General features: G+C 44.4%; 2 protein-coding genes and 1 long non-coding RNA gene across 5 annotated transcripts in view; 1 reads left to right on the top strand and 2 right to left on the bottom strand.

Annotated features, from left to right (window-relative positions):
• Sptan1 (spectrin alpha, non-erythrocytic 1) overlaps nt 1–12,505 on the bottom strand; it is a 67,544-nt gene extending 55,039 nt beyond the window's left edge. Inside the window, exon 1 of one of the 2 annotated variants that reach the window (XM_090330787.1) lies at nt 12,382–12,505. The gene's annotated coding sequence lies outside the window, so the exon portion shown is untranslated. The remainder of the gene's footprint in view (nt 1–12,381) is intronic. The other variant, XM_090330788.1, reaches the window with a different exon arrangement.
• LOC150066021 (uncharacterized) overlaps nt 184–25,041 on the top strand; it is a 44,092-nt gene continuing 19,234 nt past the window's right edge. The window contains exons 1-3 of one of the 2 annotated variants that reach the window (XR_016535003.1): nt 184–247; nt 4,431–4,544; nt 22,230–22,333. This is a non-coding gene — a long non-coding RNA (uncharacterized LOC150066021). Of the gene's footprint in view, nt 248–4,427; nt 4,545–22,229; nt 22,334–25,041 lie in introns of both variants that reach the window. The other variant, XR_016535002.1, reaches the window with a different exon arrangement.
• Gle1 (GLE1 RNA export mediator) overlaps nt 22,005–25,041 on the bottom strand; it is a 33,800-nt gene continuing 30,763 nt past the window's right edge. The window contains exon 16 of the mRNA XM_090330786.1: nt 22,005–22,312. Within this exon, the coding sequence (XP_090186912.1) occupies nt 22,244–22,312 (69 nt within the window). The 3' untranslated portion in view covers nt 22,005–22,243. The remainder of the gene's footprint in view (nt 22,313–25,041) is intronic.

Raw genomic sequence — 25,041 nt, 5'->3', positions numbered from 1 at the left:
ACTTGGCAAGCTAAGCTGCCAAATTCTGTTTTTGTAAATAATACTTAACCCGCTCGACCCCCTGCATGTGGCCCCACTCTTGTGGTTATTGACTGTGGCATAAGGTGACTCATGATGACGACCACCTGTGTGTGGTTATGATCACCTACATGTGGTGTTTACCTTTAAAAGCTCAGTCCCACTGAAGCTTGGGACTGCTCTCTATCAGCCAGAAGGAAGCTTGGGACTGCTCTCTATCAGCCAGAAGGTGAGGAGTAGCCACCACGCTGCTATTAAAATAACTCCCAGCTTGGTTCACTGAGTGATGGTGACTCTATTGTTGAGGGTTCATGTCTCTCCAAAGTGGCTGGGCTATTTCAGTCCCTTTCACTTACCATTGTATCATGTGTAAAAGGTCTAAAAGCTGTTACCCAGGAAACACTTGGGTGCTTTCCTATCATCCTGCTGCCTGGCACTGCAAATAGAATAGGCAAGGCAAGCTGGCTGAGGAATGGAGACAGAAGTCAGTGTGAGAACTGCCCACATTCTGCAAGTTACAGCACAGTGGGGGCTCCCATAACTATTTTCAACAAAGACACGGTCCTACCAGGGAAGACTGGTGATTTTAGCATTATCAACATGCCTTCCAAATTGTATAATATACCCACATTTTTGTTGTATTATTGTTCTTTTGCACTGTTTGTGCTGGTAGTGGGGCTTGAACTCAAGCCCAGGGTTCTCTCCCTTAGCTTTTTCACTCAAAACTGGTGTTCTACCACTTGAGCCACAGTGTCTCTTCTGGCTGTTAAATGGAGATAAGAGTCTTGCTGACTTTCTCACTTGGGTTAGCTTCGAACCACAATCCTCAGATCTCAGCCTCTTGAGTAGCTAGAATTGCAAGTGTGAACTACTCAGCTGTTTTTGTTTTGCTGAACAAAGAGTGAATAAATGCAGCAATGGTACACAGTAGATTCTATGCTGAAAATGAATTATACAACCTGTGGGCAGGGATGGAAGAAAAAAAAATGAAAGAGAGCAAAGGAAAAGGTAACATCATATAAAAAGAAAGGTACTCATTACCTAACTTATGTATATCACCTTTACATTAACAATAAATTAAAAAAAAAAACCTGGCAGTCCTAGGGTTTAAACTCAGGGCCTCACAGTGAGCTCCAGTTGCTTGTTTGGCTAGCACCCAACTACCGAGTTACACCTCCGATTCTGCTTTTTGCTTGTTACTCTGGAGATGGAATCTCGTGTCTTCTTCCTAGGCTATTCAGAATCACAACTCTTTGGGATCTCAATGAAAGAAATGTTTTTTTGCTCAATCACTACAAAACTTCTACGGCTCCCATTTGACGGAAAATGAATTCACTTTATTTTTTTTGCCAGTCCTGGGCTTGAGCTCAGGGCCTGAGCAATGTCCTTGGACTTTCTTAAGGCTAGAGCTCCAGCACCACTTCTGGCTTTTTTTTTTTTTCTTCTATGTACGTGGTGCGGAGGAATCGAACCCAGCTCTTCATGCACGCTAGGCAAGCACTCTACCACTAGGCCAAACTTCCGGCCACTGAATTCACTTTATTTTGTAGGCTCTTTACCACTTGGCTCAAAACACCTGCCTGGTATCATCTCATCTAGCTCCTGTATTCTTGGTATATAGAAATTTTTTATTTGTATTTTTTCCAAAAAGCTTACGAATCCCTGTTAAAACTCCAAGCTATGTCCACATAATTATTTTACCTGAATGTCCCATCTCTTTTGTGCCTAGATAACTCCCATTTATACCTCACACCTCAACACCAGGTGAAGTAAGTAAATTGCAGATTCTGTATCCTGCCAAGATCTTCCTTCCCTCCTCAGATGCATTCACGTCTGTAGATTTTTTTTTGTATTTGCAAAGCTCTGTATCTCCTTCCCACTGTATGACTTGTCTGGGCAACCTGAACTTGTAGCCCCGATTTCCTGCACACTGAGGTTAAGAAATGGTTGTATAAGCTGGGCATGGTGGCTCACACCTGTAATCCTACCCACTCAGGAGGCTGAGATCTAAGAACAGAGGTTCAAAGCCATCCTGTGCACTAAAGTTCCAGAGACTCTTTTCTCCAATAAACAACTAGAAAACCAGAAGTTGCACTGTGCTTCAGGGGTAGGGCGGTAGCCTTCAGCTGAAGAGCTCAGGGACAATACCCAGACCCAGAGTTCAAGCCCCACAACCGACAAAAAAAAAAAAAAGTAATGGTTGTACAAGTTGGGTGTTAGTGGCTCAGGATGCTGATAGCCGTAGATACTCAGGATGCTGAGATCTAAAAATCCCCATTGGAAGCTGGGCCAGACAAATCCCTAAGACTCATCTCCAATTAACCAGCTAATAGCTAGAAAAGAAGCTGTAGTTTAAGTGGTAAGAGTACCAGCCTTGAGTAAAAAAGCTGAATAAGCAGGAGGCCTTGAGTTACCAGCACATATGCAAGTGCGTACACACATACACAAAATGCTTGTTTGCTTGTTTACTAAGTGATCAAATACATACTCTTACAGCTGCTCTACAACTGCTACATAATGATTCTTTGATTTTAAATCCTCATATTGCAAGCCTGGAATTCTATACTGGTGAAGAGAATGGCAAACAAAGGCTGTGTGGACTGAGACTCTACAATAAGGCGCCACTCTAACACATTCCTCTGTATTGCCCATCTGGGATGGACTGTCTGGTATGTCCCGGAAAGCAGCTGCTCTCTTCACTGGCACAGGGCAGACTACAGGCCAATGCATCTCAAGAACGCACACAGCTCTATACTTATAATAGGTAGCTGTGACTGAAAAATGTCTTCTATTCTCTTTTTGTTTATGAGACAGGATCTCACTATGTATATATGTAGCCCAGACTGGTCTGGAACTCTCTATGTAGGCTGGCTTCAAATTTGCTATACTCCTGTCTCAGCCTCCTGAATGTTGAGATTATAGACATGAACTACCCTATTTCACTTTCTGACATACTCTTTAGTGACGGCACAGCAACGGTGGCTCAGACCTAGCTGTAATCCTAGCTATGCGAGGCCAGTGACTGGGATCCTAGCTATGGAAGGATTGTGGGTTGGGGTTGGGCAGGGCAGAAAGTTAGCAAGATCCCTTCTCAACTAGAAGTAGTACAGTGGCACATATCTTCATCTTAAAACTATGCAGAATGCTGAAATTGGGCAGATGGTGGTTATAGGCCAGCTTAGAGAAAAGTCCACGGAAAAGTGCTCGGTGTGGCTGTGAACATCTGTCATTCTAGCTTGGAGAGGAGGTTCAGGTCCAGGTTCATGCCCAGGTAAGAAGTGAGACCCTATCTCAGGAATAACTACCACAAAAAAGGATTAGAGGCAGGGCTCAACTGCAGAATGCCTGCCTGGCAAGTGTAAGGACCTGGGCTCAAACTCCAGTACCACTTTAAAAAAACATCAAAATTATTATTTTTATTAAAAATTTTAAATTTGTTTTCTTAAGATTAAATTGAAACACAGGCACAGGTGGCTCACATCTGTAATCCCAGTCAGGAAGCTGAGATCTGAGTATCATAGTTTGAAGCCAGCAGGGCAGGAAAATCTGTAAGAATGTTTTCACCAATAAACTACCCCTCCAAAAAAAGCAGGAAATGGAGTTGTTGCTCAACTGGCAGAGCCAAAAGAAGCTCAAAGACAACACTCAGGCCCTGAGTTTAAGCCATACGATGGGCACCAAAAAATACATACATACATACATATATACATAAAGGCAGGAAGGAATCTTAAGGCACTAATAGAGTTCCCTTGTTCTCATTCCCCCCCCACACTCCCACCCTGCTCCCTGGAAATGATTTATCTGATTTGCTTAATAAAATGTTCTGGTGAAGGTATTTTCCAGGGAAAGAAGTTATGTCTGGAATAATGTTTATACAGGAGTACCAGTAGGATATCAGAGATTTCAGGATTCAAGACACCTAGCAGAGGCTCTCTGCATTTTTTTTTTTAACCAGTCTTGGGGCTTAAATTCTGTGACTGGACACTGTCCCTAAGCTTTTGTGCTTAAGGTTAGTGCTCTACCACTGGAGCCACAGATTGATGTTCACTCTTCTGGTGGTTAACTGGAGATGAGTCTCATAGACTTTCTTGCCCAGCTGGTTTTGAACCTCAATCCTTAGATCTCAGCCTCTGTAGCAGGATTATAGACATGAGCCACTGGCATAGCATTTGCCTAGCAAGTGCAAGCTCCCCCTCCCCCCTAAAAAAAAGACAAAAAAGTTCCACCTCAGCAAGTGTGGCTGTACTGGGTCCTGTCTGATTTGGCCCTCCCAATCTAGATAGCCCAGCAAGGCTCTGCTAAAATTAACCAACCTAAAAGGCTTGCTTTGTCACCCCAGTGAAGTAGAATGGAGTCAATTCTATACCAAGTGCTTCGGTCAGGCAATAATGGACTTTTCTTTCCTGCAGCAGATCAGCTGATGTCAGTAGGCAGGAACCCTGCCAAGCACAACTGGCTGTCTAGGGAGCGGGCATCTGAAAGTCACTGATGTGCTCCCACTGCAACCGCATGCAGATGCTTTAATGGTAAGATTAAGGAAATAACAAAGAAGACTAAGGGTTAATAAGAGTTCTCTGTGGCAGAGTGCTTGCCTAGCTCATTTGCAAAGCCCTGCATTTGATTACAACACTGAAAGAAAAAACAAAAAAAAAGATGTTTCCCTCTTAACCTGATAGGGCCCTATCTTTAGTTTATCTACCAGAGTCCCAGTTTCTGTTCTGGCTTTTAAAAGGTCATCTTCACAGACTTCATTAAACACAGGAAAAAAGTTCATAATTATAGCCAAGAATTACTGCCATATAAAGGTGCTACAACCACTTATCCAAAAAGACCAGGGGTTCCTGGAACTTCTGGGACCCCGCCTGTAGCCACATTCCTTCCATGGCTGAGGCAGCAAACTGCTAGAGCCCCACCTCTTCTCTGGCAACATGTGAAAGTCTGATAAGGCAGACTCCACGGAGAATATCCCAGGCTCTTCCCAACTTCTGGGACTAATACTTCTAAAGCACCACTAGAAAGGAAAACCTGGCAGTGCATCATTAAAAAACAAAACAACAAAAAACCCCCCCAAGAGTACTGGCTTATCTGTCTATGCCCACTCACTGTCAAAACCACAGGAGGGAACACTCCCTCGGAGTGAAACCAGCTGACTCCTTATCTTAGGGCAACCGATTCACTCTGATTTTGCCAATCAGGTCCATGTACACAAAGAATGCTGGAGGAAAAATAAAATATGAGGTGTATTTTGTTTAAGGACAGGTCCCATTTAACATAACAAAATCGGGAGATCTTTGCAAATCTTATTAGAGAAGATTCAAGATACAGCTATTTATAAATGCTGCAATGCACCACTCAAAATGTTAGCTGCATCATCCAGCAATGTGAACAGATCTCAAAAGGATAAAACAGGAATTACAGCCATGTCCACTATTATAAAGGGTCATGCCAACATTCTTAAATACTGTCAGATCTTTGGGGAGGGAGAGTGGGTTCTAAAGATATAAAGTTTAGCTATAGAAAGTGGTGGCTCTAGTGGCAGAGTTGAAGAAGCTCAGGGACAGCTTGTAGGCCCAGAGTTCCAGCCTCACTACCGGGGGAAAAAAGCTTTGCTATACATTTTTAACTAAATGCAAACACAAAACATATCTCAAATATCTCCTGGAAAAAGAAAAAGGCCTGGTGCTGGTGGCTCAAGCCTGTAAGCCTAGCAACCCAGGAGGGCTAAGACCTGAGAATAGCCCAGTCAATAAAGTCCAGGAGGGCTGAGAATGTGGCTTAGTGGTAGAGTGCTTGCCTAGCATGCATGAAGCCTTGGGTTCAATTCCTTAGTACCACAAAAACAGAGAAAGCCAGCCAGGCACTGTGACTCACACCAGTAATCCTAGCTACTCAGAAGGCTGAGCTCTGAGGATCAAGGTTCAAAGCCAGTCCTGGCACAAAAGGACCTGAGACTCTTATCTCCAATTATCCTCTAGAAAATGGGAAGTGAGGGGCTGGAAGTTTGGCCTAGTGGTATAGTGCTTGCCTAGCACGCGTGAAGACGCAGGCTCGATTCCTCGGCCCCACATACATAGAAAAAAAGCCGGAAGTGGTGCTGAGGCTCAAGTGGTAGAGCTCTATCCTTGAGAAAGCCCAAGGACAGTGCTCAGGCCCTGAGCTCATGCCCAGGACTGGCAAAAAAAAAAAAAAGAAAAGAAAAAGAAAAAGGAAAAAAAAGCTTGGAAGTGGTACTGTGGCTCAAGTGGTAGAGCACTAGCCTGCGTAAAAGAAGCTCAGGATAGTGCCCAGGCTCTCAGTTTAAGTCCCATGAATGACAAAACAAAGACTCCCCCTCTATCCAACACAATATTACATTATCAACTGAAACAGATTCTTCTTTAAGAAGAGCTTAAAAAAAGAGTATCCTTGTCTTTCTGCTGAATGACAAGAGGTACTTCTTGGTACTTAGCAACTTTTAAAATGCCCTCACCTAATCTACAGGAGCTGTATGGCACTGTACAAAAAGCAGTATCTACTTAGCAGAGCAGGGAGGGGCTGTGGCTGAGATCACATGGAGTTAAGCAACACAAGACTGCAGATGCAAATATTTCAAACCAAAGGTCAAATGCTTTTGACGCTGCAAACTTGGCACCTGCAGTGAGTAGCTTAGGATCCCCCACAACCTCTTAGCCAGTGCAAGAATTTGGCAGGCACAGTTTCTTTATGGGACCCCAAAAGGAGTCTCTTCAAATCATTGTCTTTGCCATTCTTTCAGCAAGGGGAATGTGCTAGAGTGCTAAAGTTTTCAGAATACTACAGATAGAATGGCAACTTTCAGGCAGGACTCCAGCTACTCTGCTTGGAAAAATGGAATTCTTAGGGACTCACAAGAGAAACAGATCAGTTGGCTCTATGGAAAAATGCATAAGCATCATCTGTGGAAGGTCACAGAAACCATTCGTCTGGTGTTTTTGTTGCTTAGTCAGAGCCCAAATGTGCAGAACTGACATTCCTTTTTTTCTATGGCTTAGGAAGCCATCCTATTACTGAATTCTAGATTTGCAAAGCAAAAGAACTATATCCATGAATGTGGAAGGGCTCCCTGAGAACAAACCACCAAATAATTTGTTAGCACCCGTAAAATGTGCACCAGTTGATTCACAGATCAAACCAATTAACTCAAAACTAGTTTAGCTGCAGATTTTAGTGGCAGATCTTATGGTAAGCAAAGAGGTAAATAATACATCAAGTAAGACTTTCAAGACTATGAAGAAAAACAACAAGTATTTTTGCTTAAATCACATTCTAACCAGGATTGTGGACCAGCATGTCAGCCTTCAAATGGATTAATTCATTTCAACTTGTTAGTGCAATTTGTACAGAGGCAAGCAGGAACTTAGGTCTAAAAAAGCAAGGTTCATACTGCATTGCGTCAAATCCCAGAAATACAGACCAAGCTGAGAAAACTTACTTCTGAGTGCTTCCCAAATACTATCTTGCTGATACTTACCTTTTAACCTGTAAAATTCAGATGAAAGGTATTTAAGTGTAACATACTGTTACTAAGTCAAAACCCAGGAACAGGAAAAAACAAAAACAGGAAGAGGTCAGCATGTGGCCCATTTTTTTTTTTTTATAAACCTCATTAAAAAAAATTAACCAGTTTGGTTTATAAAAGGGCCTGCCTTGGATTTATCACCTAAAATTACTAAAAATTTTAAAAAATTGTATATCTCATGTTAGAATATCAAGATACTAATTATAACCATTTCTTTCATTTTGAAAAATGCCCAATTTTAGAGAACAAAAAAACTATACAAATATATCAAAATTTTTTGCTGTTTAAAAAAATGCAGGGATTGCAGCAGAAGTCCATGGGAAAGGAAACAAACCCAAGTTTACAGTATCTGTCAATTTATTTATTTATTTATTTATTTATTTTGCCAGTCCTGGGCTTGAGCTCAGGGCCGCACTGTCCTTGGACTTTCTCAAGGCTAGAGCTCTACCACTTGAGCCTCAGCACCACTTCCGGCTTTTTTGTATGTATGTGGTACCAAGGAATCGAACCCGGGTCTTTGTGCATGATAGGCAAGCACTTTAACCACAAGGCCAAACTCCCAGCCCCAGTATCTGTCAATTTTTTAAAAATACTACTTATATGGTATGTTTTTAGTTAACTATCTCAAATATGTAGGATAATTTCTGTAAGTCCCTTGGTTCTTAAGAACCAAGTAGCCATCAATAAAAATACCAGCAAACAATTCCATGCAAACACCAGGATGGCAATAAGAAATTAATACATCCATGCCTTAAAGAGAAAGAAGGAAATGTAGAAAATACAAAGCATTGAAAATTTTAGAGTAAAATATATTAAGCCTTCTGATGGTGTGGCACCAGAAGCCATAAAACAAACCCTAATTACCCTTTCTGTTTAACAGAAAGGTCATGCAGACAGGGTTGAGGCCCCTCTCTTTGGATCATTCCATCTCTGGCACAAATGGGTCTTCACTGCAAGCCAGGCAAATCCAAAGGCAACAGTTTTCTGCATGCTGGTCAAATACCTGGACTCTGCGTTTACGAAACGATGACAACATGATGAAGGAATGTGGAGTCTACGGAAAGGGGGGCAGGGAAGGCAAGATAGCAAGCTTCTAAGGGCAAAGCGAACAGAATGACTTCAAAATGAAGAGAGCAGATCTGTAAAAACATGAAAACAGGTGAAAATCAAATTTCAAGTATTTCCCCCAAACTGTGATATTCCATACGGTGTCTAAATTGCGCCAGGGACTGAAAAATGCAGAAAGAGAACTAAGGTTCCAGCTTTTGGTCATTACTATCATCTAGATGTCCTGATATGGCCAAGTCACATCCTCTTTGGGGCTTCAATTTCCCCAAGTGGCTAACTGTTAATATGAATATACCTTTTATTTTTATTTTTCACTTTTTTATTTTTTTGCCAGTTCTGGGGCTTGAACTCAGGCCTAAGCACTGTCCTAGTACTTGAGTCACAGCACCATTCCCGGCTTTTTCTGTGTATGTGGTACGGAGGAATCGAACCCAGGGCTTTGTACATGCAAGCACTCTACTACTAGGCTATAAATAAAAAGGCCGGGAGCCTTTTACTTTATTTTTTTTTAACTTCATTTTAAGCAGTTATAAAAAGGGGTTTCAATTCCTCAAGTCAGGTTATGAGTACGAAGAATCTTAATCAATGTGGCCCTTTGTTTTTTCCTATGAATATGCTTTTTAGTCTAAACATGCCCTTTCTATCCATGCTCTGATAAGTCAGTTGAGATTTCTAGAGGTATGGCAATCCTAAATCCCCTTCCATTCAGTAATAAACGAATTATTTCCTGAAATTATCTACAAGAACAAAATCAAGCTACAAAGAAAAATGCAACTTAGGCTTACTTGATTGGCACACTTGCTTTACTATTACTATTTCCTGTTCAAAACTGGTTTAAGAGGACCATGCAAAAGAGATGGGAGAGGAGCACTGGCTCAGGGCACAGCTGTTCCAACCAACTGGTCCCCAGTGATCAGCCATGCAGCCCTCCTCCGCATTCCTGGAGTCAGCATTTGCAACAAGGGCACCGAATTCTTCTGGAAGGCCATAGCTGAGGGGCTGCAGCAGATTCAGACACGTTACTGTGGAGGATTTTTACAAAGACATGCTAACCTCCGCCCTCCGCCCTCTGGATTCATAGGATCCACATCAGTCACACCTTTCGAGATGATGAAAAGTAGAGAAAACTCTAATAAAAAGATATACTTAAACCTGTTCATCAGCTCACTTAATAGGCTTACAAGGGAGCCAGTGACATTGGATTTCTCCAATTACCAGATTACTACAAAGCTGCTGCCAAGACCAAAATCATATCAAGAGCAGATGGAGGGGCTGGAGTTTGGCCCAGTGGTGGAAAGCTTGCCTAGCATGCATGAAGACTGGGTTTGATTCCTTGGTACCACATACATAGAAAAAAAAAAAAAAAGCTGGAAGTGGTGCTGTGGCTCAAGTGGTAGAGCTCTAGACTTGAGAAAGCCCAAGGACAGTGCTTAGGCCCTGAGTTCAAGGCCCAGGACTTGTAATCCTAGCTGTTCAGGAGGCTGAGAGCTGAGGATTATAGTTCAAAGCCAGCCTGGGCAGAAAAGTCCATGAGACTTTCATTTCCAAAAAAATGGAAGTAGAGCTGTGGCAAGTGATAGGTAGAGTGCTAGCCTTGAGCACAAAGGCTCAAGGACAGTGTTCAGGCCCTGAGCTCAAGCTCCAGGGCTAGCACACAAAGGGAGGGAGAAGAGGGAGGAGCTGGGTTCAGGAGCTCCTGCATGTAATCCCAGCTATATGGGAAACTGGGGCAGGAAGGTCACTTGAGTCAAGGAGTGTGAGGCTGGTATAGCGCCAACAGCTAAGAAAAAACTGATCATGGGGCCAGGAGTTTGGCCTAGTGGTACAGTGCTTGCCTAGCACACAGGAAAACCTGGGTTCAATTCCTCAGTACCACATACATTAAGAAAAGTCAGACTTGGTGGTGTGGCTCAAATGGCAAGGCGCTAGCCTTGAGAAAGCCCAAAGACAATGCTCAAGCTCTCCCTGAGTTCAAGCCCCAGTACCAGCATAAAAGTAGGGAAGATGGTGAAAGGCAAAAAGCAACTAGGGAATAAATTAGGTTGATGGTTTAATAAAAGAACTGTAACGTAGTTGTCTGGTGCAGGGCAAATCCTCCTTTCCCTCCATCTAGGTCCCTGGATATCAGTTAACATACTTTGAGGGTCCCTTTGAGTAATAATGGCCCAGTTACTGAAAAAGGCTTATTGTAATTTCCCTCAGAGGCCTTGCTGCAGCACATTTCTATGACCCATAGCTGTATATTTTTTAAACTTGGACTTCAATTTGATCTTTTAAAATGTAAGCCATTAGCTGCAATGTGATGGACAGTAAATAAATGACTAGTTGAGGAGGGGGAACAGTGGCTCACTGCTTCCTACAGTAGCTGACTGTTCCTGCTGCTATTCTTAAGATTTTGTTTCTTGGCTGCAAGACACCCCCACCCTTCCATCTTTGATACATTCTGTTTCATTTAAGTCCAATTGCTATGACGACGCAATTTCTCAACACGTTATGAAAATACTTCATTCGTCTCTCTATTCTTGCACGACTGCCATAATGGTTAAATTTATTCTAAAATATCATAAAAAGAGGACAAAAGACTTAAATATTTCAGAATCTATATTATGAAATTAAAAAAAAAAAAACAAACCCTGATGGCTTAGGAGCAGAAGGCTGAAGCAGGATGATCTCAAGTTCGAGGCCAGCCTGCATTCCAGAGAGAGATCTTTCCTCAAAATAAGCAACAACAAAATAATAAATAACAAAATAAATAGTAATAAAAATAAGAACAGCACGAAAAGATCTGACATGGTGTGGTAACCGTTCCAGAATCATTTCACCCTAGCTTTCTGGGCTATTGTCTTTCATTTAAAATACGTTAACCTTACCAAATTCTTTATTTAAAACGTATTTTATTTCGGAACCTGAGACTATCAAAACAATTTTCAATTGAGAAGCATAATCCACATCGCCGGGGCAGCTTGCAAACAAAAGACTGCTCTATCATTCCACACTGACATGACTGAAGAATTGACAAATAATATACTTGCCTTGGACTTAAAAGATCCAGATTTACATACACGCAAAAAAAAATTACTGTAAACCCCATTAAGTGATTTGATTTGGATCTCGCACGAAGCAAGCGCCCATCTACTGACTGCTTCTAAGCAGACCACAACTGGAGGGGCGGGGGTGTTTATTACAGGGAAATTAAAGGAGGCGGCCCATTCCAGCCCTTTCTGCGGCTACAGAGAAGGCCGAAGCCGCCATCCAGGAGGGTATTCAGGTCGGCCAGGGATCCCTCTGCTCCAGGACCTGGGCTCTTCCTCCTGCAAGGGGCGTCGGGCGTTGCACGCCCGGGCTCAGGAGCACGGGCGGCAGAGGTCGCTCCCCACCCCGGGAAAGGGCCGGGAGCGCCGCGGGGGCGCTCTTCAGGGAGGGGTGCGGCCAGGAGCCCCCCACCCACCTGCCGCGGCCCCGGGGAGCAGGGCGGGGCCGCCGCGGCCCGGGTGGCCGGCGGGGAGGGACCCGGCGGGCCTGGCCCCCGCCCCACGTCGGTGACATTCTGGAGCCGGGACTCGGCCCCGGAGTCGCCCGCAGCCCAAGCGCCCCACAGAGGCGATGGCGGCAGGTTTTCCCCAGTCGCCCGTCATCCCGTCGGCGGGGAGGCCCGCCCGGCTCACCTGTCCGCGCTCCGGCCCCGCCCCGCTCCTGGGTGGGCAGCCCTGAGCCCCGCAGCCGCCCCGAGCTCGCCTTCCCACCCCGGCCCTGCTCACCGCTTCCTGTGAGGGGGGGATGAAGGGCGTGGGCGCGCCGGGCTGACGAGTGCTGAGAGATCGGTGTGCGGCCGCGGCCTCCGCTCCACACGGTTCGCTCCGCAGCGGGTAGTGGCGGCGGCGCGCGCGCCCCGCCTCTTTTATAGACGTCCCTGCGCGCCCCCGCGGCGTGCGCGCGCGACCCTGAGGGACGCGTCCGAGAGCCAGGCGAGGGGGGGGCAGCGCCAGAGGAGCGAAGGGGGCGGAGCTCCCGAGGACTCGTCGTCTGACCGCGGTCCGGAAAGGGCCGAGCGTGGCCGGAAGGAGCCGAAGTGACGGGTAGGGGGTGGAGGGGTGCAGGGAGAGGCGAAGGCGACCGAGGGCGGCGGCTGAGTGAGGAAATAGGGAGCGCGCAAGGGGGTGGGAGCGATGGCGCAATGGCTGGGCCTCCCCCCTGGGCGGGCCCCACCCGCGCCGCAGCCCCGGCGCTCCAATCCGGCCCCAGCCGGCCCGCCCTGCGGAGAATGCGCGCCGCACCCCCCCTCCGCCCTCGGGAACCCTTCCAGGACTGCGGCGAAGGGCGGGTGCGGCGGGGGCTGCAGGCTGGCTGGGGATGCAGCACGCCCAGGCCGGCCGGAAAAAACGCCCGGTGGCCCGGGTGAGATCACCGAAAGCTGCCTTTCCTGCTGCCTCGTCCAGCAGGAGCCCGACGGAGGTGGGGGCTGGAGTCAAGCGAGGCATTGTGTCCCAGACAGTGGGAAGAGAAAGGTCGAATCCGGATCTGGAAGTGGGGGGAGGGGCGGAGAAAAAGCAACCAATTTGAGGCATAGGCAGTCATTTCAGGATTGGTAGAAGTAACCCTTTCTTTTATTCTCACATCAAAAGCTTTGTCACTGGTCTCCAGTGGGAGTGGGGGGGGGAGGGAGCATCAGACCTAATGGATAAGTGAGACGTGAAGGTTGCTTTCCCACAATGAATCGCACTTGTCTATGCACCAGGCACACTAGGCATTTCATAGGTGACCGTTTCTTAGTCCTTGGATAAGATTTCCCCATTTTCTAAATGTGCATCCTTCATATAGAAGCTAGGCCTCGCATCCCAAGTCAGACAGGCAGCCATCAGAAAAGCTAGGAGCTGAACCTAAACAATTAGAAATACTGCTTTCTAGTAGAAAGGTAGGCACAATGATACAGGTATATACTGGAATTTTGTTGTTGTTTTGGCTTTCGTGCCAATACTGGGACTCCCTGAGCCCTGTCCCTTAGCTTTTCACACAAGGCTAGTGCTCTACCTCTGACTTCAGCTTTTTAGGGAGTGGTTAATTGGAGATAGGAGATAAGGCTCATAGACTTGCCTGCCTAGGCTAGCATCAAACTGCAATCCTCATATTTCAACTTCCTGAAGAACATCTGGGATTATAGGTGTGAGCCACTGGTGCCTGGTGGATGCTAAGGTTGTGAGATGAGAAAAACGAGTTCCCTGTAATTTTCTGTTCCTTACAGGCTTAATTTTATTTATTTATTTATCTATCGGGGTTTGAACTCTGGGCCTGGGCCCTGTCCTTGAGCTCTTTAGCTCAAAATGCTACCACCTGACCCTGGAGCCACAGCCCCAATTCCTGTTTTTTAGTGATTAATGGAAGATAAGAGTCTCCCCTTCTTTAGTGCCTGTGCTGGCTTTGAACCTCGATCCTCAGTTCTCAGCCTCCTGAGTAGCTAGGACTATAGGCATGAACCACAATGCCCAGCCCAGCCTTATCTTTTAAAATTTGTTCCCCCCTCTTCTCCCCCATTTTGAGGAGAACTGGGTCACAGCCATTGGGAATAATACCCAGCTCATTCCTGTGCAGTCAGGCAGATTGGGGTTCTGTAGCTCAGGAAGGCCTTGGCCTCCTGGTTACCAAGCAGTCCTGCTCTTTAAATAAACATAAAAGCACTGGCCATTGCACCAGAACTTGGGCCCAGGCCCAGACCTGAGCTAGCAATGGTTCTCTGCTGTTTGGCTGCTTCTGCTGGCCCTGGGATCTGCAATCTGGTTTCTAAGCTGCCCTGGAAGTAGCCATGACAGTGAGGGAAAATTCCCCTATTCCTTTCTTTCCCACTGGAGTGGAGAGAAAAAAAAAAGTGGCCACACCCCAGAAGCAGCCTGACAGAATCCGGGAGAGAAAAAAGATGTAGGCGCTGGGAAACATTTCCTGCAGAGAAAGAATGTTTCTTCAGAGCACACAAGGCAGAGTGACTGATCCCCCCCTGGGGTGGAAATTTCTGGAAACAGCTGATGGCATCCCTGGCCTCTTCTAGGTTAGTAGCAGCAAATTTTTTAAAACTCAGAAATCTCGCCCCGGGAACAAAAATGGCTAACATCACCATAGCTCTCTAAAATTTCCAAGTCATTCTGCTCCAGCAAAGAAATGGGGCTCACACCAAGGGTTTTTTCTTTTCAGTCACCCTGGTCCCTTGGTTAAATGGGAAGGGGGGGGTATTACTTCTGCTAGATGCAAAAACAAATTGGAACCCTAAAGAGAGCCCTGTTTTGATGCAGAAACTAAAATCTTATTTGTTGACCCTTGTCTGATCTGAAACATGACCAAGAAACACTATCCCAGCCCTCTCAGGCTCCCACTCATTCACCCATCCCATTCTACATTTGGCAACAAAAATAAGACATTAAAAAGCCATTTTTCATGTGTTCTATTATCTGCCACACTCCCTCCCACCAGCTCCAGCACATGCCTCTCCCTCTACTAGGTGTGGGAGAGGGAAAAGCAGATAATAACTTTTGTCTTCTAAGAGAAATTGGGAATGGGGAGGAGAGGAAAGCACATGACGTTTAGTTTATGGTGGCTCTGTAAGTCAGCTCTGTGTTCTGGGTCCTGTCTCTCCTGGCCTGAGGAACAGCTGGTAGGACAGAATTCTAACAGCCCTCTGAAGGCATGATATGCACCCCAGGCTTAGGCATGTAAGGTGCTCTCAGTTCCTTAAATTGCTCAGTGATCAAGTAGTTGCAATGACATTTTTACCTGTTCTAGCTACTTGTCCACTTTCCCTGGGAGAGTCTCTCCAGCCTCAAACCACACCCCCTGCCAAGGTCAAAAGCAAGCACTGCATTATTTTCTCACCCTATAAAGAGAAAATTCATGCTGGCAGGTTGACTCTTCCCAGATGACATTCTGCAGTTTCAGCTCTGGCAGACATTAGTTCCTAATACAGTGACTCGATGTCAAATAAAACAGACACAAGGGCCAGGAGTTTGGCCTAGTGGTAGAGTGCTTGGCTAGCATGCACAAAGACCTGGGTTTGACTCCTCAGTATCACATACATAGAAAAAGCCAGAAGTGGTGCTGTGGCTCAAATGGTAGAGCTCTAGCCTTGAGAAAGCCCAATGAGTGTTCTCAAGCCCTGAGTTCAAGGTCTAAGACTGGCAGAAAAAAAAAGATATAGAACAAATATGGTCCTGTTTATATATTTGTATGAGATTATGAGATCCCTACAATTGTCATACCCATAGAGATAAGAAAAGTGGTTCCAGGGGAAGAGGAGGGAAAGAGAGAAAAACATGGGAAGCAGTAACTATGTTCAAGAAATAGTATACTCATTACCTCATGAATGTAAGAGTAATCCCTCTATATATCACCCTGACGAAAGAAAGAAAGAACAGTGGTTACCAGGGGTTGGAGGTGTGGAGGTGTGACTCATTTGGTAGAGCGACAGCCAATAAGCAAAGCTGAGTTGGAGTTCAGCTCCCCACCCCCAAGGAAAAAGATAGGAAGGAAGGAAGGAAGAAAAGAAAGAGACAGAAAGGTTGGGATCACTATGGATATATCATACTGTAAATGTGGTTAATATCACAAAACTACATACTTAATATAGCTGAATTTTCTTTTTCTTTTTTCTTTTTTTGCCAGTTCTGGGCTTGAGCTCAGGGCCTGAGCACTGTCCTTGGACTTTCTCAAGGCTAGAGCTCTACCACTTGAGCCTCAGCACCACTTCCAGCTTTTTTGTATGTATGTGGTACCAAGGAATCGAACCTGGGTCTTTGTGCATGCTAGGCAAGCACTCTACCACTAGGCCAAACTCCCGGCCCCTGTAGCTGAATTTTCATTCTAAAGATATTTCAGGCTGGGTACCCATAGTTCATACCTGCAACCCTAGCTACTAAAGAGGCTGAGATCTGAGGATCACAGTTCAAAGCCAGCCATGGCAGCAAAGCCCACAAGACTGTTATCTCCAATTAACCACCAGAAAACTGGAAGAGGTGCTGTGGCTCAAGGAGTAGAATGCTACCTTGAGCTGAAGAGCTCAGGGACAGTGCCTAGTTCAAGCCCCATGATCAAAAAGATCCCAGTCTAAAGCCAGACCAAGCAAGAAAATTTGTGAGAATCTTATCTCCAGTTAACAAAAAGCTGGAAGTAGATCTGTGGCAAAAGTGGTAGAGTGCTAGCCTTGAGGGAAAAAGCTATGCATGGTACAATGCTCAGGCCCTAAGATTAGGCCCTAGTACTGGCACAAACCAAAGTAAAATAAAAGCAAAGCGAAGCAGATGAACAAAATAGTATATGCCTGAGGCAAAGCAAGGAAGATCTTACTTTCTTGAGGGCAGTCTAGGCTATAAAGTCCTGTCTAAAAACAGTAATAAAACATGTGTTTGGCCCTGCTACACTGGTATTTTTAATAATGGGGGCTGGCTGTACATTGGAGGATAGACTCCTTTTTTTTTTTCCCCCAGTCCTGGAGCTCAAACACAGGGCCTGCGCACTGCCCTAGGGCTTTCTCAAGGCGAGAGCTCTACCACTTGAACCACATTGCCACTTCCAGCTTTTTCTGTGTATACAGTACCAAGGAATTGAACCTGGGTCTTTGTGCATGCTAGGCAAGCACTCTACCACTAGGCCTGATAGACTGTTTTATTTGGCAGTTTTTATGGAATTTTTAAAAATATAATTTTATTATTATTAAGGCGTGTACCATGATCACCATTTCTTAAGTCAGATGATGAGTGTAGTGCTTTTTTTTTATGCCTTCCCTTTCCCTCAGTTCGTATTCAGCACTTTTGCAAAGTGTATCACATAGCAACAAGCCCACAGCTCTCACTTGCTTTCTGGTACACAGCAGAGTAGCTATCAGAAATTCATTAGGTGAGAAAGAAGGAAAGGGAATGGAGACATGTGGACCTGTAGGAAGCTCTGGGTTTAAAGTGCTTTTTTGGCAAAAAAAAAAAAATTGTAAAGCCACTATTATCATCAGAGGAAGCTTGAGGAGAGGAAAGCTCTCAAAACCCAGTGGTAAATACCCATAGCAACCCCATTCTTCTATGTAATGGATGTGCAGACTTCTATGCTATTGGAAAATTTTAAGGACAATAATATAACAAGAATGTGGACATTCTTCCAGAAAAAATGAGGTCAAGCTGGACAGGAAGCAAGTGGACAAGTGAGTACTTGAGTTGAAAAGTAAATAAAGCCCTTAGCATTGTTTGGGCCGGAATTTGATGCCACCACCCATAGCACCCCGCCTACCTGCTGGTGATCACAATCTCAGAGGCAACACTATCAGTGGGTATCAAAAACCTAGCTGTCCAGTGCTCTTCTTTCTTGGTTTACCTCTGAGAATCCATTAGGAATACCTGCATCAAATAACAAATGCAAGAGTGCTCACCACATCTAGAGGAAGATGATTAAAATACTGGAGAAGTCAAAATTAAAAGTGAAAAACGACAAAAGCAGGTGTGGTAGCACACTCCTACAATTCTAGCATTCAGGAGGGTAAGGAAGAAGGATTGGAAGTTTGAGTCCAGTTTGGGGAAAGACTGACAGAAAACACAAAATATGAAAACACAAAAACCAGCAGCAGGCTGACCCCGGTGGCTCGAGCCTGGGATCCTAGTTACTCACGAGGTTGAGATCAGAGGATGGCAGTTCAAAATCCATGAGACTCTTATCTCCAATTAACTATCAGAAAACTAAAAGTGGTTAGAGCACTAGCCTTGAGCAAGAAGAGCTCAGGGACAGCACCCAGGCTCCAACTGAAGCCCCACAATGGTCAGAAACGAAAAGATAAAACCCCAGCAGTAATAGAAATATATGAGGTCTTACGTTGCCCAGGTATCAACCTCACACTTCTAGTCTCAAATAATACTGTCTCCTCAGGTGCTTATCACCCGATTCATGTTCATTTTTTATTTCCTTTTTCTGTAAGACAAAAGCCTCATTATGGGCTGGGAGTTTGGTCTAGCGTGCATGAAAACCTGGGCTTGATTCCTCAATACCACATACATAGAAAAAAGCCGGAAGTGGTACTGAGGCTCAAATGGTAGTGCTCTAGCCTCGAGAAAATCCAAGGACAGTGCTCAGGTCCCGAGTTCAAGCTCGTGCACTGGAAAAGCACAAACAAAAAAATCCATCACCAACAACAACACAAAAAAACATTATATAGTCAAAACTGGCCTGGAATTTGCTATATTGCCGAAATTGGTCTTAATCTCATGATACTCTCTTCTAAATACTGAGATTACAGCCATGTACGCTATGCTTACTATCACCTTTTTATTTTTTGTGCTGTTTCTGGGGCTTGAACTCAAGGCCTGGGACCTAGGTCCTGTCACTGTCCCCCCCCCTTCCCAGCACTTAGGGATTGAACTCAGGGCTGTCCCTGAGCTTCTTTTGCACAAGCCTAGCACTCTAACACTTGAGCCACAGCGCCACTTCTGGCTTTTTCTGTGTATGTGGTTCTAAGGAATGGAACCCAGGGCTTCATGCATGCTAGGTAAGTACTTTACCACTAAGCGACACTCCCAGCCCCTCCTTGTCACTGGGCTTTATGCTCAAGCCTAGTGTTCTACCACTTTTGAGCCACAGTGTCACTTTAGGTTTTCTGGGGGTTCATTGTAGATCACTCTCCTGACTAGACTAGCATTGAACCATAATTCTCAGATCTTAGCCTCCTGAGTAGCTAGCTTACAGGCATGAGTCACCAGCACATGGCAGGATTCCAGAGTTCAATGGTTGTGCACAAGGTGAGCTCTATGACTCAGGTAGGCACAATTCACCATGGATTTTCAGCTTACAGGTTATTTTTCTGATAGAAGGCACTAGAATCTAGAAGGAAACTTTTATGAAATGTTCACAAAGCCTCCATCTGCTGAATACCCTTCTGTCCTGAAATCACTGATTCTGCTCCCTGCTATGATATATGGAAAATGATGCCAAGTTAGGCTCTGGTAAATAGAAATGCAAACCACAGGGCCGGGAGTTTGGCCTAGTGGTAGAGTGCTTGCCTAGCATGCACAAAGACCCCAGTTTGATTCCACATACATAGAAAAAAGCCAGAAGTGGTGCTGTGGCTCAAGTGATGGAGCTCTAGCCTTGAGAAAGTCCAAGGACAGTGCTCAGGCCCTGAGTTCAAGCCCCAGGACTGGCAAAACAAAAACAAAAAAAATACAAACCACAACTGATCTTGAGGATGCACTCACTTCAGTGAGCTCCCCCATAAAGCTCTGGAGCAAGAGGATACCTCCATTTGAAAGCTGCAGGTGGGAATATTGAGGTTCAGAAAGGGTAAATGGCCTACCCAGGCCATACAGATGAAAAGTGAATGGAACCCAGGTCTCCTGACAGGTCCCATGTCTGCTCCATTTATCCTGACAGACTTTAATTGCTTTTATTGCCAGTCCTGGGCTTGAGCTCAGGGCATGAGCACTGTCCTTGAACTTTTTCAAGGCTAGAGCTCTACCACTTGAGCCTCAGCACCACTTCTGGCTTTCTTTTTTTTTCTATGTATGTGGTACCGAGGAATCGAACCCGGGTCTTCATGCATACTAGGCAAGCACTTTAACCACCAGGCCAAACTCCTGGCCCCACCACTTCCAGCTTTTTTCTATGTATGTGGTACTGAGGAATTGAACCGGGTCTTCGTGCATGCTAGGCAAGCACTCTACCACTAGGCCAAGCTTCCAGCCTGCTTTTACTTTTTTTCAGGATTGAGAGTACTGGGGATCAAACTCAGGGATCACCATGCCTCTATCACAGAGGTACACCCCAGTATCTCACATTTGTTGTTAGACAAAAGTCAGTTATTGATAATCCCAACAAGGAACAAGAGAAGTGAAGGTTAGTCCAAAAAAGAAGACTTGTATATTATCGCAGCTCTAACAACTAACATAGATCATGGTACATGAAACTAATCATAATCAATACATACCAGCAAACTTTTAAACTTTTTTCAATGAACCTTTATTACTTAATTTTTGACACAATACTCCACAGTTCACAAAATGAATTGTTGTAGGTCACTCATATCCCCTGCCCCAGCCACAAGGCATTTAGGATACAGGAACAGATCTCGGATCATTGCCTCTGCAGTATAAAGGGACATCATTCTTTCCATAGAACACATCCCGATTTTTTTCTGAATAGTAAAGTTTTGGCATTCTGTAGTAGTGTTAGCCAAATTTACCATCATTCATTACTGAGAACAAGTAAAAGAAAACCATAAAACACTTCCCAATTCTTCCTGTGCATCTTTATTTACCCAGCTCATTTGTTTTGGATGCTCAGCTCACAAATAGTGTTGCAGGCCACAGCACAGCTACCTTGAGTTTCTTGGCATTATTCAGTTTTTAAGACAGGGTCTTGCTATGTCTCCGAAGCTGGTGTGGAATGTAGCCAAGGATGGCCTTTAATACTAGAGCCTCCAGTCCCAGCTTCCTGAGTTATGGGATGACAAATATGTACCACCCCAACAGCACCTACTTTGATGCACATATTAATATCCTTCAGGGACAAAATTCTAGATTCAGAGGACAAAGACTGCTCCATAGTTCCACGTCTCCAGAACTAACATGGGCATCCAACTCCTCTAATGCACTTCGAATTAATTCACAAGCTAGACCAGATTTGTATGACTAGTCTCAAACATTATACTTTTAAAATTTAATTTAGTTTTACTTCATTTTTTGTGCCAGTACTGGGGCTTGAACTCAAGGCCTGGGCACTGTTTCTTAGCTTTTAGGCTCAAGGCTAGTGTTCTACCACTTGGGCCACAGTTCTACTCTGGCTTTTTAGTGGTTAACTGGAGATAAAAGTCTCATGGACTTTCCTGCCCAGCTGGATTTAACTGTAATCCTTACATCTCAGCCTCCTGAGTAGCTAGAATTACAGGTGTGAGTTACTAACGCCCAGACTTCATTACATGATACTTTTTATGGAAGGATCAGTCGTGAGGCTTCAAGTCACGGGCTGGGCATTGTCCCTGAGCTTCTTTCACTTAAGGCTAGTCTACCACTTTGATCTACAGCCCCACTTCTGCTTGGCTGGTAGTTAACTGTAGGTAAGAATCTTATAGACTTTCCTGCCCAAGCTAGCTTTAAACCACTATCTTCAGATCAGCTTCCTGAGTAGCTAAGATTACAGGTGTGAGGCAGTGGCGCCAAGCTTTACATGATACTTTAAAGAGGATCTTAAGGGTCTGTCTTGTTTGGGGAATTAATTTGAACAGAGGTGAGGTAATGGGAGAGGTGTGAAAATGGTGGGCCAGTCCAGCTCATAGAGAAATGGCTAAGGTATCACCAACGTTCTGAAACATACTAGACACCAAGAAAAAGATAATAGAGATAAAGTTTGATCAAATTCGAAAAGCACTTCTGAGAACTTTTGCAAAAATAAGAAAAGCCAGTTCTATTTCGTCAATCATGTGAACACCATCAGCAGTTAGTGAATCTGCTAAGATACAGCCAAGATTTTGTTACCCATGCAAACCTCTTCTCTTAGTTACATAGCACAGATATAAAATTCTAAATCTGACATGATTTCTTCCAAATACAGCTGTCTTCAGTTGCTTTATTATTGTCTCTCTGCAACCTAATGGTGATGACAGGTGACAGAGTGACATCAGGAGCGCCAGAAGGAGGAAGTCAGAAAGCCCTTGGGGACAGGAATCTCCTTGCGCTGCAAACATTTCTGGTCAAGGAAAGATGAAGAGTGAGTTTCTAATAGAATTGTTTCTAATACATAAAAAGTAAAAATAAAAAAGGGGGGGCGAGAGGGAGAACAAATTCAAGTCCTTTGGAACAGCCAACAAAAAAAAGGAAAAAGCCCACAGGTACTTATGATGGATCTGTGTAAGTTTAGAACAAATGGGCTGGGAACGTGGCCTAGTGGTACAGTGCTTGCCTAGTACGCATGAAGCCCTATGCTTAATTTCCTGATACCACATACACAGAAAAATCCAGAAGTGGTACTGTGGCTCAAGTGGTAGAGCACTAGCCTTGCGAAAGTCCAAGGCAGGGCTCAAGGACAGGCCCTGAGTTCAAGCCCCAGGAATGACAAACAAAAAAAAAGCCAGAAGTGGTGCTGAGGCTCAAGTGATAGAACTCTAGCCTTGAGAAAGTCCAAAGACAGTGCTTAGTCCCTGAGCTCAAGCCCAGGACTAGGAAAAAAAAAAAAAAGATTAGAACAAATGGCGTGCTATTATTATGTCTGTCCCACCTCTGTCTTCCACAGCCTGAGACTCTTACCCCTAATCAACTAGAAAGATGGAAGTGCCACTGTGGCTCAATGTGGTAGAGTGCTAGCTTTGAGCATAAGAACTCAGGGACAGTCCCTAGGCTGAGTATAAGCCCATTATGAACAAAATAAAGTATTAGTGAGAGATTCAGTAAGCATACTTTTTTTTTCTAGTTTCATAATTTCATTGATTTCTTTTCAGTTTCAATAGCGTAGGTTAGTACAACTTGGTGATCACCATGATCAAGCTTTCCTTTTTTTTTTTTGCCAGTCCTGGGCTTGAGCCCAGGACCTGAGCACTGTCCTTGGATTTTTTCTCAAGGCTAGAGCTCTACCACTTGAGCCTCAGCACCACTTCCGGCTTTTTCTAAGTATGTGGTACCGAGGAATCGAACCTGGGTCCTCGTGCATGCTAGGCAAGCACTCAACCACTAGGCAAAGCTCCCGGCCCATCAAGCTTTCTTTTTTATCTTTCTTTTTGCCAGTCCTGGACTTTGAACTCAGAGCCTGAGCTCTGTTCTTGAGCTTTATTTTGCTTAAGGCTAGCACTCTACCACTTGAGCCAAAGCACCATTGCCACCTTAATGTGGTACTGAGGAATTGAACCCAAGGTTTTGTGCAAGCTAGACAAGTACTCAGAAGTGGCACTGAAGCTCAAAGTGATAAAGTGTTAGTCTTGAGCTGAAGAGCTCAGGGACACCGTCCAAGAATAGAGTTCATGACCAACAAACAAAAAACAATAAGGCTAGGCAAGCACTCCACCACTAGGCCACAGTCTGGGACAAGTTCTGCCATTTCTATGAACAGCACTTACAATGATGGCTACCAAGCTTTATATGCATACACATGTGTGCAGTAAATGTATTTTATTCATCTTTTCAGACAGATGGTTCACAGGCAATATGGAGAACAATATGTACTAAGATGAAATGGAAACCCTAAATCTAAAAGGCAAGGAGGAATTACAATAAAAAGCAAGGTTTCAAAAAAAACAAAGGGGCATCTGGGTTGGTTCCAAATCTTTGCTATGGTAAATAGTGCTGCAATGACCATCATTGTGATAGTAGCTTTAGTCTGTCCTTGTTTCTGGACATTTGGGAAATGCCAAAGAGTGGAATTGCTGGGTCTTAGGGGAAGCTCTGTGTTTAGTCTTTTGAGGAATCGCCTTATTGCTTTCCATAGTGGTTGAATGAGTTTACACTCCCACCAACAGTGTAGTATCAATCCCTCCTGGCCACATCCCTGCCAGCATCTGTTGTTGTTAGATTTCTTGATCATGGCCATTCTAACTGGAGTGAGGTGGAATCTCAAAGATGTTTTGATTTGCATTTATTTTAATGCCAGAGATGTTGAGCATTTCTTCATGTGTCTATAGGCCATTCTTATTTCCTCTGTGGTAATTATACACAATGGAAATCTATGCTGCCATCAGAAAGAATGACATCGCCCCATTTGCAAGGAAATGGAAAGACTTGGAAAAATTCATATTACGTGAAGTAAGCCAGACTCAAAGAAACAGAGGCTAAAAGGTTTCCCTCATTCGTAATTATTAGTACACAACTAGGACTCTCCTAGCACAGGATTACAGTAGGGCAAAACCTTGATATATAAGGTCATATAGGATAAGACTAAATGAAAGGATCTCTAGGATGTGGAAACAAGAGCTTTATCTTGGGTGATTGTTGTTCTTAATGCACTATGTTATTTCTCTTTTCCTTTGTTGCCCTTTGGTTAATTTCATATTATTACTGTAGTTGACTTTTTTACCTGGTATATTATATATAGTTTATTTGCTTATTTGAAATAAGAAAGGGAAGGGGGGAAAACAAGATGATTGGGAGGGGTGAGAGGAGGGAAATGGGAACAAAAACATGACAAGGGGTATCAGTGTGTGTGAAGTAATGCATCTGGTGAATGTATCTGGTAAATGTAACTGTAATCCCTCTATATATTACCACCTCCACAATTGAAAAAAAAAAAAAAAAAAGCCAGGTGCTGGTGGCTCATGGCTGTAATCCTAGCTACTCAGGAGGCTGAGATCTGAGGAACATAATCTGAAACCAGCTGGGGCAGGAATATCTTTGAGACTGTTGTTTTTTGGTCTGTCATGGGGCTTGAACTCAGGGCCTAGGTGCTGTTCCTGAGCTCTTTTCCTTATGCCTAGCATGCTACCACTTTGAGCC

The sequence above is a fragment of the Megascapheus bottae genome, chromosome 3, assembly GCF_031878675.1.
Source record: "Megascapheus bottae isolate mThoBot1 chromosome 3, mThoBot2.hap1, whole genome shotgun sequence".
Lineage (NCBI taxonomy): Eukaryota > Metazoa > Chordata > Mammalia > Rodentia > Geomyidae > Megascapheus > Megascapheus bottae.
This window is presented reverse-complemented; position numbering and strand designations above follow the sequence as displayed.